General features: G+C 40.1%; 1 protein-coding gene across 1 annotated transcript in view; it reads left to right on the top strand.

The window, feature by feature from the left end:
* The window catches only part of Cdk7 (cyclin dependent kinase 7), a 22,368-nt gene extending 1,744 nt beyond the window's left edge, over positions 1-20,624 (top strand). Inside the window, exons 3-12 of the mRNA XM_048442899.3 lie at positions 3,367-3,400; positions 4,565-4,632; positions 6,897-6,965; positions 11,610-11,720; positions 13,140-13,258; positions 14,594-14,693; positions 17,419-17,505; positions 17,978-18,127; positions 19,353-19,500; positions 20,424-20,624. Of these exons, the coding sequence (XP_048298856.1) occupies positions 3,367-3,400; positions 4,565-4,632; positions 6,897-6,965; positions 11,610-11,720; positions 13,140-13,258; positions 14,594-14,693; positions 17,419-17,505; positions 17,978-18,127; positions 19,353-19,500; positions 20,424-20,452 (915 nt within the window). The 3' untranslated portion in view covers positions 20,453-20,624. The remainder of the gene's footprint in view (positions 1-3,366; positions 3,401-4,564; positions 4,633-6,896; positions 6,966-11,609; positions 11,721-13,139; positions 13,259-14,593; positions 14,694-17,418; positions 17,506-17,977; positions 18,128-19,352; positions 19,501-20,423) is intronic.

Raw genomic sequence — 20,624 nt, 5'->3', positions numbered from 1 at the left:
GAACCTCTCCTGAAACTAGCTCTTGTAGACCAGGCTGGCGTCGAACTCACAGAGATCTGCTTGCCTCTGCCTCCGGAGTGCTGGGATTAAAGGCCTGTGCTACAGCTAACCAGCTTTTTTCTCCTTTTTAAAAGCCCTTCTGACCAGACTCCAAAGTTACTATGTAACTCCTGCCTCTATCTCTTGTTCTAGGTATCCTATGTCATTATAAAATGTTTCTTCCTTAAAGGTGACTTTAATACTTACTTTATTTCAAATAATTCATTTTTGTGGTTTTAAAAGTTACCAATAAGTAAAGGCTTTTAACATGCTATATTATCTCTTGTTTTGTTTTTTCAGTTTCTTTTAACTTTCCATTGATATTTATCTCCAGAACATTTGGCTGGTTTGAGGGTCTTCCTTCAAACTTGGACATCATTTGTATTTTCTTTTGTGAACATTGAGGGTTTGGCGCTTTGAACCTTCCTTTTCCAACACTCATAATTTCTACTCATGTTCATTTGCTGACACCCTCTTTGATTTTACAAAAAAAAAAAAAAGACTCATTAAACCGCTTTTACATTTACTTGGACTTCTTATAGAAGACCTAAGTTTGGTTCCCAGAACTCTTGTGGCGACTAACAACTATCTATTACTCCAGTTCCAGGAGATCCAACATCTGCTTCTGTCCTCCACAGGCACAGGGCATGCATGTGGTCCACAAACATAAAATGAATATTTAAAAAATTACATGGAATTGCCATGTTTTTTTCTGTCTCTCAGCTTACTTAGCCAGTTTGCCCTGTTGATGGCTTTTGGGTCATTATCTGTGCGTTGCTGTGTGAGTATATCTCGTAGGTATTTGTGGGGCCTGCACGTGTTTTTCAGGTTTGCCCCTGCATGCCGCAGTAGGACATCTGATGACTTCGTCCACTGTTGTTTGTCTTAATTGCCTTTGAAACAAGGGTTCTCGATAAAGCCAGATGCTTGCTATTTTGGTTTGTCCAGAAAGACAGACTGGATGATTGGCTGGCTCACCAGCAAGCCCTCTGAATCTTTTTGTTCCAGTCTCCCCGTGGTGGGACTTGAGGAACACATAGCCATGATTGGTCTTTTACATAGGTGCTGAGGGTTAGAATTCACATCCTCATGCTTGCAGAACAGTGTTCCCCACCGAACCACCTCCCCAGGACTCCTCTCCCCCTCAAAATTTTATTTATATGTTTGCATGTGTGCCTGCTTGAGTGTGTATGCAGATTGAAGCCAGGGCCTTGAGCATTCTAGGCAAGTGCTTTGTCATTGGACCACATTCCTAGTCTATATTACTGATTTTTGTTTTTGAATTTTTAAGTATTTTGTGTATGTGTATCTTGGGGGGGGTAAGAGTCATGCTGCTGTGTTAGAGGACAGCTTGTGTAAGAGTATGAGGGGGATGGAGTGAAGTCTTTTAAAGTTTTAGCTGACTTAAGCATAGCAGAATACTAATCACTTCAATCTTGGTGATAAAGGACTTCATGAGATGTTCTTGGTTGTTGGTTTTTGGTTTTTTTTTCTTGTTTTTTGTTTTGTTTTTGTTTGTTTGTTTGTTTTTTGAGATAGTTTGTCTGTGTAACCCTGACTGTGTTAGAACTCCCTCTGCAGACCAGGCTGACCTGACTCACAGAGGTCCACCTGCTGAGATTAAAGGTATATGCCACTGCCACCTTGTTTGAGATTATTTTATTTTTATTGTGCGTCTGAGTTTTTCCCCATATAAACTACATAATCTGTCAGTGCTCTGTGTCTTACATTTTGTGTTGTTATATGTGGCCTGCTTTTAAATAGAAGGTTTTCTTACATTTACATTAGCAGCTTTTTTCTAAAGGAAGTATACGTATTTTCCAGAGGTCATTTTTCAGTGATTGGCAGCTGTTATATAAAGTAGTTAGGAGCAGGATGCACTTTGACCTGGTTACTGCTTTGTATAAGACTAAACTTCCTAACATAGTGAGCTGTGCTTAGTCAATGTTGACTGTTTCTTCCATCCGTCACATTTTGTGAGTTTGTTTTGTAAAAAACATTGGATTATTGGACATATTACCAACTATATATGTGTTATTTTCTGTTTATGTCATTTATTTTCTCTCAAGTATACAAAATTGAAGTCATTTTGGACAAATAAAGTAGCATACCCTCAGTTACCGTTCCGTATTTAACCTGAAAAGATAAAAGGAGATCTGAATGCAGTAATTAACACGTATAAGCGTGGTATTCAGAGACTGAGATGAGGATTTGAAAGTTAGGGCCAGCCTGGACCACGTATAGCAAGACCCTTTTTCAAAAACAAAGCAAAATAAACAAAAACTTAAACAGAAAAGGAGGGGAAGCCAGGCGGTGGAGGTGCACCATGCAAACTTTAGCCCCTTTAATCTCCTCAAAAGCACTCAAGGCAGAGGCAGGCAGATCAATGTGAGTTTGAGGCTAACCTGATCTACAGAGCAAGGTCCAGGACAGCCAGGGCTATACAGAGAAACCCTGTTTTAAAAAAACAAAGGAGACGGGAGTGTAAAGGAGACAGTTATGTTTGTGTTTGGGTTTACATGTACCACAGAGCATGCTGAAGAGAACAGCTGGTGGTAATTCTTCCCTTCCACATCGTGGGTCTAGAGGTTTACCCTTAAATTGTACAGTGAGCAGATGAACCTGTTTTTGCATGTGTAGTTCAGAAACTTAAAGCAGATGCTTGATTCATTTTGGTCCTGCTGTGCTGGAGCTCCAACTCTGCCTTCCACATGTCATGACTCACTCTGCTCCTGGACAATACTTTCAGCCTTTGAATTCCCAGTTGTTCTCATGACCTACATACTGCTACATGCTTTTACTGTGGCTAATTTTATTAAGACAGGGTCTAGGACTCAGGATGTAACCCTAGGTAGCTTCTAACTCAGGAGACCTGCTGCTTTGCTTCATGAGTGCTAGGATTAAAGGAATGCCCACCAGTTCTAGCTATTTCCATTTATTTGAGGCAGAATCTTGCTATGTAGCCCAGGCTCTGTCTCCCAAGTATTGAGACTATAGGTGTGCACCACCATGGAAGTCCTGCTTGTAGCATAAGTTTTTGTGCATATAGATTATATAAACACATTGCGAGTTTTTGTTTGTTTAGTTTAATTTTAATTTTTTTTTTGTATATACATCAGTATTTCACTTCTGTGTCTGTCTGTGCACCACTTTTACAGGGTCAGAAGTGGGCATTAGATCCCAGTGGAGCTGGCGGTTGTAAGCTGTTGTGTGGGTGCTGGGAATTGAACCTAGATCCTTTGGAAGCATTCAGTGTTCTCAACCCCTGCACTATCTCCATCCTCCACATTGTTAATGTGTTTTGGTTTCCCCCGCTTTCTCTCCCAGATCAAACTTGGACACAGATCAGAAGCTAAAGATGGTAAGTATTGCATATACTTTGATCAAATAGGAGATGTATTTATTCTGATCTGAGGAGATGAGGAAAATGCCAGTGAGAGCCGATAATAATTCTTTAGCAGTATTGCAGTGTCTCTAGAACAGTGGGTCTCAATCCCTTTAGAGGGCAAATATCCCTTTCACAGGGTGGTATATCAGATATCTTGTATATCAGATATTTACATTATGATTCATAACAGTAGCAAAAATTATATTTAAGTAGCAACAACAATAATTTTATGGTTGGGTCACTACAATATGAATTGTATTAAAGGGTTACATCATTAGGAAGGTTGAGACCATTGGTCTCGAGTAAAGACAATCCCGGTAGAAACAATATTTAAGCCATGCGGTAGTGGTGCATGCCTTTAAATCTCAGCACTCGGAAGGCAGAGGCATGCAGATCTCTGAGTTTGAGGACAGGCTCCAAAGCTATAGAGAAACCCTGTCTCAAAGCCGAAAAAAGAAAAATAAACAACATAAAAGCATTGGAAGGATTCAGAGTGTGTAAATGGAGGGCAGTAAGGTTGTTGGGCCCTTAGTGGATGTCCTCTGTGCTGTTTTGGGTGTTGTAAGTCATTATAATAACCTTTTGCATTTCTGGTTTTCTAATCGCTTTGAAAAACTGAAGGATACATGTTCACAGAACAGAAAGTTCCTATAAATTGGACACATTAGGGAAAGATTTATTTCTTATTCTCAAGCCTCTTAGAGTGTCAGGTCTGGGTTAGCCATCAGATAATAGTTACTATGAAGAAGTCATCATCTGTGAAAGGGGAAAGTGCCGGTCATTTGTACTGAAAAAAAGGTGTCCTTAGTGCCAATTTGCTAATAGCACACAGAGTCTTCCTCCAATGTTTGTAGGACAGGAGAAAAGACCTTTATTACCACAAGTCTGTTACAGCTCTGTATATGTTGTAAGGATTTTCAGAGTGATGTGCTGGAGAAATAAGTACTTCATCATTTTCATAGACTGTGTTAAGCTACTTTAAAACAATGTGAAAAAAAGAACTTATATAAATAGTAAAAATTATTTGTTTTTATGTGTGAAATGTTTATTTTCTGAAATAGCCTTTCCTAAAAAACTCATTTGTAAAAGGTTTGAGATCTGAGAATCATTGTTCATTTTTTCATTCTTTTTTCATAGGTATAAATAGAACAGCCTTAAGAGAGATAAAACTGTTACAGGAGCTCAGTCATCCCAATATAATTGGTGTGAGTATGATCTAAGTTGTTTGCTTTTGGGATCCTCCATATTCTGATATGAATGTTGATCAGAGGCTCAGCAAGATGAGTTGATGTAGCTGAGCCTTGAAAGTTGGTCAGCGTGAAATTTATTTTCTTTATTTTTTGGTTTTTTTCAAGACAGGGTTTCTTGTGCAACAGTCCTGGATGTTCTGGAACTTGCTTTGTAAACCAGGCTGGCCTCAAACTCACTGATACCCAGCTGTCTCTGCCTCCCAATTACTGGGCTTAATTAAATCTTTAATTAATTTAAGGTAGTGCACCAGCACCACCTGACTTGAAATGTATTTTCTGTTCCACTTTTGCTGTAAGTAGTATTATTAGCATAATGCATATAACTGATGAATTGAATCAGATGTTGCCATACAGGATAATTTCGTCAGAAATTATTGTGAATCCTAGAGAGCTGTAGGCACAGAGTTAAAAGTAGCAGCTTGCATTCAGATACAGAACCTTTCTTTTTGCCTGCATGAGGGCTGGAATATGTTCTTTCGATTTTTGCCGGCTAGCCAATTGAAAGCATTTATGCAGTAGTACCTGCGATGGGCAGTCACACATTCAGTGGATGACAGATGCACTTTAGAAGAGACTCTTTTTCTTGTTTTGTTTGGTAGCCTTTTGTGTAGTGTTGCCTTGACTTATAGACTCAGGTGATCTTGCCTCCCAAGTAATTGATGTTGTGGGGTATCCACCAGAGAAGACAACTCAGGCTTGGATTCAAGCCAATAATAGAGTTAATAAGTTAATGAGTCTTATTAACCAGCTGGCCACTGCACTGACTTTTTGGAACCCAGGGTAGCACCAAGCCTTTCTAAAGGTGAGCTTTTAAGTACAAAAAGTATGTTCTGGTTTGACATTCTTCAGTTAATAAGAACAGTTAGCCAGAATCGGGGCTATTGAAGCCAAGAAGAAGCAAGGTTAGTACATTTTCCCAGAATTATGGACTTTGATGGATTAGGTCTTTGTTTTTATTTGGCGGGTGGTACTGTCTACACACTGAGTTTTATGACCTGAATGGTTTTCCCATAATGGAGTCTGTTGTGCTAAAGTGTGGGGCCCTGTTACAGTCAGTTGTTGTAATTACTGTACTGGAACTACAAGTGTGTATCATTTTGCCTGGTAAGAATTTTCTTCAGCATTTTGCCTAGAATTTTACTTACTTATTTATTCATTTATTAGGCTTTTATTTTCTTTTGTTTGAGACAGGGTTTTTCTGTGTAGCTCTACCTATCCTGGAACTCACCCTGTAGCCTCGGACTTAGAGATCCTCCTGCCTCTGCCTCCTGAGTGCTGGGATTAAAGGCATGCACCACCATGGCGAGGCAGAGACTCTCAGTCAAAACCAGAGCTCAGTGATTTGGGTGGTTTTGTTAGTTAACTTGCTCTGGGAAACCTGTCTTCCCTTCCAGGGCTGGAATTGCAGGCACACCTTTCCTACCTGGAGTTAACATGGTTTCTGAAATCTGAACTCTGGTCCAGTCTTCATATTTATGTGACAAGGCTATAATTGCTGAGCCCTATCCCCAGTCCCAGAAAAAAATTTCAACTAGAAACTAAGGTGAAGTTTTCTCTTCTTGTTTGGCTTAGTTTGGTTTGGTTTTTGAGACAGTATTTTTCTGTATAGCCTGTCCTGGACCGCTCTCTGTAGACCATGTTGGCCTTGAACTCAGAAATCTGCCTGCCTCTACCTCTAGTGCTGGGATTAAAGGCGTGTGCCACCACCATCAGGGCTGTGAAATTTTCATTTATTTATTTATTCTAATACTTGGGAGTTAGGGAGAGGAGTTTTTAAGTTTTTAGTGAGTTTGTTATATAAGGTTTAATATTTTTGTGCCTGAGAAAACTAACTCCTGTCGAAAAATGGGGCAAATGTTAATAAAAGACTTTCATGTTTACAGGAAATTACCAGCAGTTTAAAATTTTAAGTCAGATAGTGCACATTTGTATTATAATTACATGAGAGATAGCAGCAGAGGAAGGTTATGAGTTCAGGCCAGTCTGGACTACATAACAGGTTCTAGGCCAGCCTGAGTTACATAGTGATATCTGTTCTCAACCTTTCTTTTAGAACATCTGCCTGTTGTGCTGAAGGCCATGGGTTTACCAGTACTGTGGGTCAGGGTGGGGGAAGGAAGCGAACAAATAATTTAGAAAAAAAAAAATTCATCAACAATAAATTCCAACATTAAGTAGAGAATAACAATAGAACTGCTTTGTTTTGCTTTGCTTTGCAGCTCCTTGATGCATTTGGACATAAATCTAATATTAGCCTTGTCTTTGATTTCATGGAAACTGACCTGGAGGTAAGATTTGGGTTCCTAGAGACTTTCCCATGTAGTGAGAGTGGACCCTGCATGTTTATTTTGCTTTAATAGGATACTGACCCACAAAAAAATGGCTTTGTTTGTTTGTTTTTTGAGACAGGGTTTCGCTGTATTTTTAGAGCCTGTCCTGGAACGAGGTCTTGTAGACCAGGCTGGCCTCGAGCTCACAGAGATCTGCCTGCCTTCCGAGTGCCGGGATTAAAGACGTGCGCCACCACCACCTGGCGAAGTATATAAGTAATATAGTAACATTGGAAAATAGGACAGTTTGTTATAAAATTAGAGACACATTTGCTATCAGATCAAAGGTAAAAGGGATTTTTTTATAATACAGCATCAAATAGTAAAAGGAATTTACTAAATATGCAGGTCCTAGCGTCAATACCCCTAATTTACCAATATTATATTATGTATAATAACATTAGTAAAATTGTAGTCATTAGTAACAATAATGTTATCTATCAACCACTGTTTGCTCTTTATCCAAGAGAAAAACATTGCTAGCTCAGAAATCACTTGGTGTATGGTTGCTCATTGGAAACAGCTAAAATGTACTTCATCTAGTGGATATTTAAGCAGATTAGTCACCCATATAAGAAAATAGTGCCCAGTAATAAAAAGGAACCAATATGTCTAACAAACTGGCAGAGCTTACAGATAATCATTGGATTCAGTTCTCTTTTCCTCTCTGTTGCCATCAGTCATGAGCATTGGTCTGTAATTCTCTTGTGTGGTTTGGGTATTAGGGTAAAGTAGCCTCATAAAGGATTTGACAATGTTTCTTTTGTTTCTATTGTGTGAAACAATTTGAGGAGTATTGGTATTCTTTGAAAATCTGGTGTAATTCTTCACTGAAACCATCTGGCCCTGGGGTTTTTTTTTTTTTGGTTGGGAGACTTTTGGTTGGGAGATTTTTTTTGTTGGGACTCTTTAGCAGTTATATGTCTATTTAATTTGCTTATCTGGTCTTGATTTAATTTTGACATGTGATATCCGTAAAATTGTCCATTTTCTTTAAGTTTTCCGGGTTTGTGGATACAGGTTTTTGAAGTATGACCTGGTAGTTCTCTGGATTTCCTCCGTGTCTGTTGATCATTTCTGATTTTGTTAATGTGGATATTCTTTCCCTGCCTTTTGATTAGTTTGGATAAAGGTTTGTCTATTTCATTGATTTTTCTCGAAGAACCAACGTTTTGTCTCATTGATTCTTTGTATTGTTTTCTGTTTATTTTGTTGATTTCAGCTCTCAGTTTGATCATTTCCTGTTGTCTAGTCCTTCTGGATCAGTTTGCTTCTTTTTATTCTAGAACTTTCAGGTGTTCGGTTAGTTTGCTAGTGTGGGATTTTTCCAGCTTCTTATATAGGCATTTAGTGCTATGAAGTTTCCTCTTAGCACTGCTTTCATTGTGTCCCATAGGTTTGGGTTTATTGTGCAGATATTTTCATTGAATTTTAGGAAGTTTTTTTTCTTCCTTAGTTTCTTTCCTGACCTATTGGTGATTTAGTTGAGTATTTGTTCAGTTTCCATTTGTTTGTAGACTTTCTGCAATTAGTGTTATTAAATTCTTAACTTTAAGCCATGATGGTCTGATAAGACACGAGGTTATTCCAGTGTCTTTGTATCTGTTGAGATTTGCTTTGTTACCAAGTGTGTGCTCGATTTTGGAGAAGGATCCATGAGATGCTGAGAAGAAGGGGTGTATTCTTCTATGTTTGGGTAAAATGTCATATCGATGTTTGCTAAGCCCATGTAAGTCATAATATCTGTTAGGTCCTTTATTTCTCTGTTAAGTTTCTATTTTTGGATCTTTTTTTTTTATTTTATGTGTGTTGGCACTTTGTGTGTGTGTTTGTGTTGTCTCTGTTGAGGGTGTTGGGTCTGCTGGAACTGGAGTTACAGACAGTGGTAAGCTGCCAGGCGGGTGCTGGAGATTGAACCAGGGTCCTCTGGAAGAGCTGTAAGTGCTCTTAACTGTTTCTGTCTGGCAGACCTGTCCAGTGGTGAGAGTAGGGTGTTGAAGTCTCCCACTATTAGTACGTAGGGTTTGATGTGTGATCTAAGCTTTAGTAATGTTTGTTTTAAAAATGGGGATACCCTTGTATTTTGGGCATAAATGTTCAGAATTGAGACTTCATCTTGATGGATTTTTCCTGTGATGAATATGAAATGACCTTCTTCATCTCTTTTGAATAATTTTAGTTTGAAGTCTATTTTGTTAGATATTGGATAGTTACACAGCTTGTTTCTTAGGTTCATTTGATTGTAAAATCTTTTTCCAACCCTTTACTCTGAGGTAATGTCTGTGTTTGTGGTTGAGGCATGCTTCTTGTATGCAGCAAAAGAAGGGATTCTATTTTCATGTCCAATCTGTTAGCCTATGTCTTTTTATAGGCAAATTGAGTTTCTTGATATTAAGGAATATTAATGACCAGTGATTGCTAGTTCTTGTTATTTTTGGTTTTATTGTTTGTGGTGGTGTTGTGTGTTTTCTCTTCTTTGGGATTTGCTGGTATGGGACTATCTATTGACTATGTTTTTGTGGGTGTAGCTAATTTCCTTGGGTTGGAGTTTTCTTTCTAATACTTTCTGTAGGGCTGGATTTGTGGATAGGTATTGATTAAATCTGGTTTGTCGTAGAATATCTTGTTCTCTCTGTCTATGTTGATTGAAAGCTTTGCTGGAGATAGTGCTCTGTGCTGGCATCTGTGGTCTCTTAGTGTCTGTAACACCTGACCAGGACCTTCTGGCTTTCATTGTTTCCATCAAGAAGTTAGCTGTAATTCTGATAGGTCTGCCTTTATATATTACTTGGCCTTTTTCCTTAATATTTTCTTTATTCTGTATGTTTAGTGTTTTGATTATTATGTGACAAGGGAATTTAAGGTCTATTTGGTGTTTTGTAAGCTTTTTTAAAAATTATTTTTTTATTCATTTGCATACCAAACCCAATTCTCTCTCCCTCCTGTCCTTTTCCTCCCCTCCACTCCTCAGAGAGGTTAAGACCTCCCCTGGAAAGTCAACTATCTGTAAGCTTTTCCTATTTTCGTTGGCATATCCCTTCTTTAGGCTGGGAAGGTTTTCTCCGATGATTTTGTTGGTATATTTTCTGTGCCTTTGATCTGGACTTCTCCTTCTTCTATCCCCATTATTCTTAGGTTTAGTTTTTTCATGGTATCCCAGATTTCTTGGATGTTTTGTGTTAAGAATTTGTTGGATTTAACATTTTCTTTGACAATGAATCTATTTCCTCTCTCATATCTTCTATGTCTGAGATTCTCTCTTCCATCTCTTGTATTCTGTTGTTTATGCTTGCATCTGTAGTTCCTGATCATTTACTAAGATTTTCCTTTTCCAGATTGTTCTTGGTTTGTTTTTTTATTGCCTCTATTTCAGCTTTCAAGTCTTGAGCCATTTCTTTCACCTGTTTGATTGCTTTTTCTTGGTCTTGATTTTCTTTAAGGAATTTGTTGGTTTCTTCCAATTTTTTGGTTGTCTTTTTGTAGACCAGGCTTGCCTTGAACTCACAGAGATCCACCTGTCTGTGCCCCCCCAGTGCTAGGATTAAAGGCATGCCCCATCACCACCCGGCTTTCTTCCATTTCCTTAAGGGGATGTTTCATTTCCTCGTTAGGGGCTTCAATCAGCTTCATAAAGTCATTTTTAATGTTGTTTTCTTCTGCTTCGTCTGCGTTGGGATGTTCAGGTCCTGCTGTTGTAGAACCACTGGTTTCTGGTGGGGCTGTACTGCTCTTTATGTTGAGTGTATTCCTACCCTGTTGTCTGCCCATCTCTTCCTATAATCCATGTAGGTGGAACCTGTGTTTCAGGGGCTCCCTTTTCCTCCAGTTGGTGTAGTTGGGGCCTGTGGCTCTGTTGATCAGTCTTTCAGGTATAGACAGAGGAGATTTTGGTGATTATTCCTCTAGTTGTCTACAGGCCCAAGACTCAGGTGATCATTCCTCCTGGTATTGGTGAGGCTGAGGCTCCAGTGGTCAGATAGTTTCTGGAAGCCAGAAACTATTTTATATGCATTGGTGTTTTACTTGCACGTATGTCTGTGAGGATGTCAGATCCTCTGGAACTGGAATTACAGACAGTTGTGAGCTGCCATATTGGTGCTAGGAATTGAACCCTGGTCCTCTGGAAGAGAGCTCTTAACCATTGAGCTCTCTTTCCAGCCCTGATGTTTGATATTTCTAAGCCAGAGTTGTAGGGTACACAGTATTGCTTTCTCCTGAAAATGATGATGCCTTTTAGCCTGCTAATTTTGGAAATTCATGTGATATCTTCTAAAGGAAGTTGGATAACCTCTCATAGAAGGAGATATGTATGAGCCAGGCATTGGTGGTGCATGCCTTTAATCCTAGCACAGGGGAGGCAGAGGCAGTCAAATCTCTGTGAGTTCAAGGCCAGCCTGGTCTATAGAGCGAGTGCCAGGACTGGTTCCAAAGCTACACAGAGAACCCCTGTCTCGATAAAAATAATAATAATAATAATAATAATAATAATAATAATAAATACATATGTATGGATACATTTTGTGTATTTTTCTTATTTGTTAGTTTGTTAGAGTTCATTTGGAATAATGAAACATACTTGTATGTTGCCTCTCTACTTTGTAGGTTATAATAAAGGACAATAGTCTTGTATTGACGCCATCCCACATTAAAGCCTACATGTTGATGACTCTTCAGGGATTAGAATATTTACATCAGCATTGGATTCTGCACAGGGTAAGATTTTAAGTAATGCTCCATCCATCCATCCCATCCACCCATGAGAGGTCTTGATTTGTATTCAAGGATGACCTGGGATTTGCCATGTAGTCCAGGTTGGCCTCAAATTCTTGATTTCTTCTGACTTCGACTCCTCGTTGCTGGGCTTGTAAGTGTGTTTCACTTCACCTGACTTTTAATGTTGCTGCTTAAGTTTAATTAAACTTTTTTTTTGGTCATCGGTTAGTTCAGGTTTTTATTTTATATATTTTGAATGCATGTGTTTATGTGTGTGAGTGCAGGTGCATAACTGAAGGAGGGTATGTGTCAGTTCTTGTCAGCCACTCTGTGGATTCTGAGAATAGAATTTAGATCATTAAGTTCACTGCAGATGGCTCTACTCGCTGGACCATGTTGCCAGCTCAGTTGGTGGTTTTTGTTTTGAAGATGGGGTCTTCCCTTGTAGCTGAAAGTCTTAGTTAGGGTTTCTGTTGTTGTGAAGACACCATGACCACAGCAACTGTTAGTAGGAAACTTTTTTATTTCAAGACAGGATTTCTCTGTATCTTTGGTGCCTGTCCTGGTGTAGACCAGGCTGGCCTCGAACTCACAGAGATCCGCCTACCTCTGCCTCCAGAGTGCTAGGATTAAAGGCGTGTGCTAGCACCGCCAAACTATAAGGGAAAACATTTAATTGAGGATGGTTCACTTACAGTTTCAGAGGTTCAGTCCATTATCATCATGGTGGGGAACATGGCAGTATACAGGCAGACATGGTGCTGGCTACATCTTGATCAGAAGACAATAGGAATTGATCTGTGTGTTACACTGAGGGAACTGTGAACGAAAGAGACCTCAAAGCCCACCCCATAGTGACATACTTACTCCAGCGAAGCCACACGTTCTTCACCAAAGCCAAACCTCCTAATAGTGCCACTCCCTTTTGGGAGTCAATTACATTCAAGCTACTACACCTAGGCTGCCTGTATATTCATTATCCTTTGTCTTAACCTTCCTAAGGGCTGGGATTGCCAGTCTGTGCCAGTATGCCTGGTTTGCTTGTTTTAAAGCTAAGCTAACAGGAGCTGGGGCCATAGCTTAGTTGGTAAACTGCATGCCTAACATATGTGAAGTACAGTATTCAAATCCTCAACACCACGTTTGCTCCATAAACTGCAGTCCCAGCACTCTGGGAGTAGAAGTAGAAGCATCAAAAATTCAAGCTTATCCTACATAGTGAGTTCAAAGCCAGCCTGGGCTACATAAGACTCTGAATCAAATAAATTAATACATAAGGTATGTAGTTAGGTAATGCTGTTTTCCTTGAATTCTGCATAATTTTTCTTTGGCTGTATAAGACTGTGTCAAATAAATAGGCTAGCTAAATGTATCATTATGTTATTTTCCTCTAATCCTACTTGATTTTGTTTGATACAGGATTTGAAACCAAACAACTTGTTGTTGGATGAGAATGGAGTTCTTAAACTGGCAGATTTTGGCCTGGCCAAGTCATTTGGGAGTCCCAATAGGGCTTACACACATCAGGTTGTGACCAGGTGAGAACACCTTAAGAAATGAAAGTTCAGGCATTAGGCTGTTCATCACGACTGAGCATCAGCCAGCTTCTCTGAAATAACCTCTGCAGAGCAGGGAGTGAGTCCTGCTGCTGTCGTCTGAGATCCAGCCCTTCTTATAGTAAGTCTAATTTGCCACAGAAAACACACAGCTCTTCAGACAGAATCTAATTAACTCAGTCTTCAGACGTATTTTTGATGAGATAGTGATTAACTTAACTGTATCTTGAATCTCTGAGTAACTTTTTTAACTCAAAAAATTGAAAATGGAGCATGGTGTCAAGCTCTTTTAATTCCAACACTTGGGAGGCAGAGACAGGTGAGGTGGAACCAAAATAATAATAATAATAATAATGATAAAGGAGTTGGGGTCGTACACGGTGTCTCACTTGAAATCCCAACACTTCTAAATGCAGAGGCAGGAAGATCAAAGATTCTAGGTATGGGCTGGAGAGGGATTCTCTCCAATTAAGAGCACTGTCTGTTCTTCCAGAGGTCCTGAATTCAATTCCCAGCAACCACAGGATTTCTCACAACCATCTATAGTGGGATCGGATGACCCTCTTCTGTCATAATGTTATACATACATATACATAAAATAATCAATAAATCTTAATTCAGGGTTTGCCTTAACTATAGTGATCTTGAGACCAGACTGGACTACTTAATATCCTGTTTTCAAAAAATAAAAATCAAGAAATTTAAGAAAGAATGAGAGAAGAGGATTGGATGCATGTGGATTTTAGAAAAGTAATATGTTAGCATATTAATAGGGAAAGTCTAGTAGAAAAAATTTTGGAGAGAATAAAATAGATTCATACATAAGGTATGTAGTTAAAATAAAATAAAAGGAATAGTGTATTTTTTAAATTTATTTATTATGTATACAGTATTCTGCCTGATCTCATTATCGATGGTTGTGAGCCACCGTGTGGTTGCTGGGAATTGAACTCAGGACCTCTGGAATAGAGGTCAGTGCTCTTAACCACTGAGCCATCTCTCCAGCCCGGCATAGTGTTCTTGAGACCTGACAAGGCAGGGTGCTTCAAAACTCTTGGTGAGTGGTTCGTTCTAAAAATATGCAAGGATAGTTTATCTTTTAACAGTTAACCTTAGCTGAACAGTGATGGTGCACACCTTTAACCCCAGCAGTCGGGAGGCAGAGACAGGAGGATTTCTGTGAGTTCAAGGCCAGCCTGGTCCACATAGTGAGTTCCAGGACATCAAATCTGCTTAGTGAGACCCTGTCCAAAAAAAAAAAAAAAAATTAGCCTTAGTAGTTGGATTCTCGTATGACATCATTTCATTCTGTCCTAGATGGTACCGGGCCCCTGAGTTACTGTTCGGAGCTAGGATGTATGGTGTGGGTGTGGACATGTGGGCTGTTGGCTGTATATTAGCAGAATTGCTTCTAAGGGTAAGTCCTAAATTCATGTGCATGCTTAAGTATGGTTGATAAAGTTCTCATAATTTTCTAGGAATTATCTTTTCATCGTAATCCTACAACAAGAAATTGATAAGCAAAGTCAGTTTGTTAAAAGTTAGTTTCAACAGATATTATAATCCTAGCATTATGGGAGAGTGAGGCAGGAGGATCAATGTGAACCTAAGACTAGACTGAGTTGCTTGGTAAAATTCTGTCTCACAAAACAAAGCCTCAGCGACTTGGGAGGAAGAACAAGTCAAGGTCAGTCATATAGCCATTTTCACGTTGCTATGACAAAATACCTGACAAATGACATTAGGGAAGGGTGGCTTTGTTTAGGCTCACAGCCTGAGAGTATAGTCCATCATGGCAACGGAAGAGAGAGAAATGCTTGTATCTGCTCCCTTTTATTTAATCCAGGACTCCTGACCTTATAATGGGTCTTCCCTCTTCAATTAACACAGTTTAGAAATGCAGCTGGGATGGGATGGTATCATGGCCGTCGGGAGCCAAGGAATAACAGAATCACCATAGATGTAGCAGTGGACAGCCCTGCTCCCGGGAAAGGTCTCCCCAGTGCTTATGTAATAACCTGCTCTGGCTGAGAGAGGTGGGGTTTCCCAGGGAAGTTGTTAACTGCTCTGCTCCACTAGGGGAAAGTTTCCCCAGTGAGCTCCATTTGGTCTATCACCTCACACAACCACAACAAACCTCACCAAAAACAAAACAAACAAAAAACAAAGAAAGAAAAGAAAAGAAAACCTGAGCATACGGGGATTTCTTGTAGGGTAAAAAGGGCCAAGGAAAACACCCTGATGCTGATTTGGCCCCAGGACCAGGGCTTGAAATCCCACCAATCCCAAGCCACCCTGGGAAGCCTCTCCACACTAAGAAACCCCATATAAACTCTGAACTCTCTTCAGTTTGCTGCTGTTTCTTACCCTTGAGGCCGTCACCCTCCTGGATTCTGCCTTCCCAGTAACTCTCTTGAGCGAGGTTTTTGGTTTTTCAAGACAGGGTTTCTCTGTGTTACAGTCCTAGCTGTCTTGGAACTAGCTCTCGTAGACCAGGCTGGCCTCGGATTCACAGAGATCCACCTGCCTCTGCCTCCCGAGTACTGGGATTAAAGGTGTGCACCACCACCGCCTGACTAAGGTTTGTTTTCTTGGTGATTGTGCATTCCACCAGACTGACAAGATTAACCATTACAGAGGCTGGTAAAATAACTCAGTTGATAAAATGTTTTCTGCACAGGCTTGAGACATTTCTGAATTCTTTCTACTAGAGCCTGTAAACACTCTGGGCCCAGTTAGAAGACAAGCTGTTGCTGGGTCCTAATGGCTCCGTTGGGGGAGGGGGAGAAGGTACAGAATCAATGGCATAGACAGCAGGAGTCAGGTAAAATGCAAAAAGCAGACTTGTTTATTCAGCAATGGGGAGAGCGTTATATACCCTCCTCACTATACCCCAGACTGCTTTCGACCCAGTGTCATTGCATGGTCGCCCCTCATTGGCTATGCACGATCAGGCCCTCTGACAGCGCCTGTTGCTGGGCCCTCAGGCAGACTCCAGGTGGGCTCATCTCTTGACCTGGTAGGCCTTATCTTCCTACAAGTAACACATTAATTTGTTCAGGAACATTTAAAAATATAAAGTATGGTGGCTTACACTGTAATCCCAGCACCTGGAGGCTGAGGCAGGAAAAATTACCTAGAGTTTGAAGTTGGCCTGTGTTGCAGAGTGAGACTGTTCCACCCAGTCCCTCACTCACAGCTGTCGTGGGATGGGGACAGTGAAGAGTTGGCTAATAAATACATGAACTGTTCCTAAGAATATCAGATGTAAGCAACAGTCACTATTGCCCACCACTGAGATCATCCCGGGAAGAATTCCAGGGCTTGAATCTAGACACTGCTCAAAGGCATGGCTGAGAATTAGATGGCCGCAAAGTTGCTTTGGGTCTCTTCTGGTAACTTTTTAAAACTCTGCTCAAAGAGGACCCGAGATCCAGCACCTGGTTCATGGTGGCTCACAATCACCTGTCACTCCCTTCCAGGGAATTTGATACCCTCTTCTACCCTCTGAGGGTGCTAGGCATGAGCGTGGTACACAGATGTACGTGCAAGCATATGCTCATACATAGGAAATAATAAAAATTTAAAAATATTCTGTTTGGAGTATGTTGGAAATCTGCTCCAAGGTGCTGAGGGAAATGCTTCAAACTGTGTGTAGTGCATGATGCGAAATTACCAAAGAATCAATAAAGAATTATTATTATTATTTTTTTTTAAAGGGAGAAGGCAGAAGGTGAGTTTAGAACTAAAAAGCAATAAACTGACAATGGAAGTCAGTGCTTTAACAGCTGGTTTAGTTCTTTTCAGCCCTATTGACGCAAGTGTTTAATTGTTGCAGAGTTTGGCTTTTTGGGTTTTGTTTTGTTTTGTTGTTGTTGTTTGTTTTGTTTTTTAGATTTATTTACTGATGTATTTTATGCACATGACAGAAGAGGGCATCAGATCCCCTTAGATGGTTGTGAGCCACCATGTAGGTGCTGGGAATTGAACTCAGGACCTCTGGAAGAACAGCCAGTGCTCTTAACTAACCACTGAGCCATTTTTCCAGCCCTGAGTTTAATTTTTTTATTACAACATTTTATAGCATTTTTTGTATAACCATTCTCAAAAACAGCCCTGAAATGTCTATTTCTTACTTTTAGGTTCCTTTTTTGCCTGGAGATTCAGACCTTGATCAGCTAACAAGAATATTTGAAACCTTGGGTACACCAACTGAAGAGCAGTGGCCGGTAAGCCTTTCTGTGTTCTCTCTGAAATGTAGTCATGGTCTGCAGGGTTTGTTTGCTGTGTCTGAGTACAGCTACGTGGCTAATGAAGGCTTTAATTAATTAATTTTGCAATGCTAAAGTGCCAAAGGACCAAGGCCTTTCCCATGCTGGATAAGTACTCCGTCACTGAACTAATTTAAAAGTATCCTCATAGGTGGCCATAGTGACACTTAATTATAATCAAGAGGTATGGTGATGTTTTGTTTATGATCTGACAAATAAAGCTTGCCTTAATATCAGCGTGCAAAGCTAAGCCACTAGTTAGCAATAGGGGCCAGACAGTGGTGGCACACACCTTTAATCCCAGCACTCCGTTCACAGAGGCAGACAGATCCCTCTTTTTTCTTATGTTTTGCTTTTTTGTTTTGTTTCTTTGTTTCATTTCTGTGTCTCTGAATCTTTACTTAAGTTTGAATTGTAAATTTTCTTTCAGGACATGTGTAGTCTTCCAGATTATGTGACTTTTAAGAGTTTCCCTGGGATCCCACTGCAACACATCTTCATTGCAGCAGGAGACGACTTGCTCGATCTCATCCAAGGCTTGTTCCTGTTTAATCCATGTGCTAGAACCACGGCTTCACAGGTACTTATATTAGGAAACTTAAGGATCATCTTGGCAGCATTAATAAAATTCAGATGTCTAAGATTTTCTGATAGCCTTTAAATATCAGGAAGATTTATATCATGGGGGGGGGTATGTATTTGTGTCCTTTCCCCAAGTTATAAACACTGTCCAGGCTGATACTAAATTTTACATGTAAGAATTTATGCTTGCCTAGGGTGTGTATGTGTGTTCACTCAAACTGCTGTATTTCAGATGAGCATATTTTTTTGTTTTTGAAACTGTTTCTCTGTGTAGCTCTGGGTGTCCTAGAACTAGTTCTGTAGACCAGGCTGACCTCGAACTCACAGAGATCTGCCGTTCTCTGCCTCCTGAGTGTTGGGATTAAAGGTGTGTGCCACTACTGCCCACCAACTATTTTGTTTTGAAAGAGAGGAATATTAAGAAGATGGTTGGATCCAGAGGAACTGGGAGGAGTTGGGAAAGGGGAAAGTAAATGATCAAAATATATTATACTCTTAGAAAAGTTCTGATCTTGCCTCAGCCTCCCCACTGCTAGGACTATAGGCATGTGGCACCATGCTTTGACTCGGAGACATATCCAGAGTGATTAGATTACTGTGGCTGTTGGATAGTCCTAGTATATTAAGCATTAACTGACAAACTTGTCATTTGAGAGGGAACTACTTTTATAAAGTCAATGCTGCACTATTATATTCTAGTGGTTAATAGAAACCTTGGATAAGTCTAAGTGAACTTTCATCCATTTGCAGTGGATTATTGTATTTGTAGTTCATTGGTTCCAGTACAGTCTATGCTGTTGTTAGAAATATGAGAAGGGAGTGAGCCCCCCTCCTGCAGTAACAGTACCAGTCAGTTGTAGGATGCTGGATGTTTATTTGTAGTAATTATAACCACATACTTGATACTGATTCTTTGTTTTGGGACAAAACAAAAATACAAAACAAAACAAAAAATAGTATTTTCATACTATTTTTAATGCTATCAACAATTTGGGGCTGTATTTTCCTTCGTGCAGTCCAAACATTAAAGCATTACTTTCGAACTGGGCATGGTGCTGCATGCCTGCCACCCAACACTCAGAACAAGCAGGAGGAGTGCTAAAGTGGGCGACCAGGCTGGGCTAATGCCAGGTTTCACACCAACCAGTGCTTCTCAGTGAGGCCTTGTCTAAAATAACACAAAAGAGATGGACCTTACTTTTTTGTTTCTTTTCTTTGAAAAGGCATTGAAAACTAAGTACTTCAGTAATCGTCCAGGGCCAACACCTGGATGCCAGCTTCCAAGACCAAATTGTCCAGCGGAAGTACTAAAGGAGCAGGCAAATCCAGCCATGGCAACGAAACGAAAAAGAACAGAGGCCTTAGAACAAGGTAAAGATCCCCATTGGTAACAAACAAATGAAAGAAATGACGTCAGAAAGCACTAAATAGCTCATGTATAGCTGTGACCGGAAGCCGGTTAAGAAAATGGAGCTGTGAGCTGTGCAGTATTCTTTCCCTCAACTGAGGCTCCTTCAGGTCCTTTTGAGTAGACCTCAGTTGTGAGAGCTCTCTGTGGGTGCCTTCTCCCCTCACCACACCCCCTTATAATAAGCTTTTGCGTGGCTGTCAGTGAGTCTGCCATCTGTGGAAACCGGAAGAACAGGTAGTGCACATGCACTCCAGGGACCAAATCTGGGCTCCCTGCGTGCCCCCCCCTTTTTTTGGCATGAAGACTCTTACTATGTATCTCTGACTGGCTTGCACTAAGTATAAAGCTGGCCTTATACTCACAAGATCCACCTCCCTCTGCCTCTTGAGTGCTAGGACTAAATGTATCTTCAGCACACCCAGCTTCTTCAACAAGTTTTTCTTTTTCCTTTCTTTTCTATTTTTTTTTTCTTCTTTTTTTTAGGGGTGCGTGTCTGTCTGTCTTTGTTTGTCCCAGAACTCTGTAGTAGACCAGGCTGGCCTCAAACTCACAGAGATCTGCGGGCCTCTGCCTCCCAAGTGCTGGGATAAAAGGCTCACACCACCAATGCCTGGATAATTTTTGTTTTTGACTTTGTTATTTTTTTTAATTTTATTTATTTTTACACGTATGAGTATTTTATTTGCATGTATGTCTCTGTACCACATGTGTGCAGTGCCTGTGAAGAACAGAGGAGGGCATCAGATCCCTGGAACTGGCAGTACAGGCAGATTTGAGCTACTGTGTCCAGAAGTTCCTAAGAGTACTGTGTTTGACAGGTGCTTGTAAGTCAGCTACGGCATTGGAATGCAGTGCCTGAACAACCTTTTTGTTTTCCTTTCAGGAATATTGCCCAAGAAGCTAATTTTTTAGTTACAGCCAACAATGGACAGTGTTTCACTGCTGACAGAAATAATCCAAAAGGCAAATAATGGAAAAAATAGGGAACATTAAATGCTGTAGAAGAGAACTTGTAAATATTCTACACGTGTAAAAATATGTAAAAGTATGGGTTATTTTTATTAAATGTATTTTAAAAATAAAA

Source organism: Myodes glareolus, chromosome 15 (genome assembly GCF_982192425.1).
Source record: "Myodes glareolus chromosome 15, mMyoGla1.1, whole genome shotgun sequence".
Lineage (NCBI taxonomy): Eukaryota > Metazoa > Chordata > Mammalia > Rodentia > Cricetidae > Myodes > Myodes glareolus.
The sequence above is the reverse complement of the archived record's forward strand: the minus strand, read 5'-3'. Positions and strand labels throughout refer to the sequence as shown.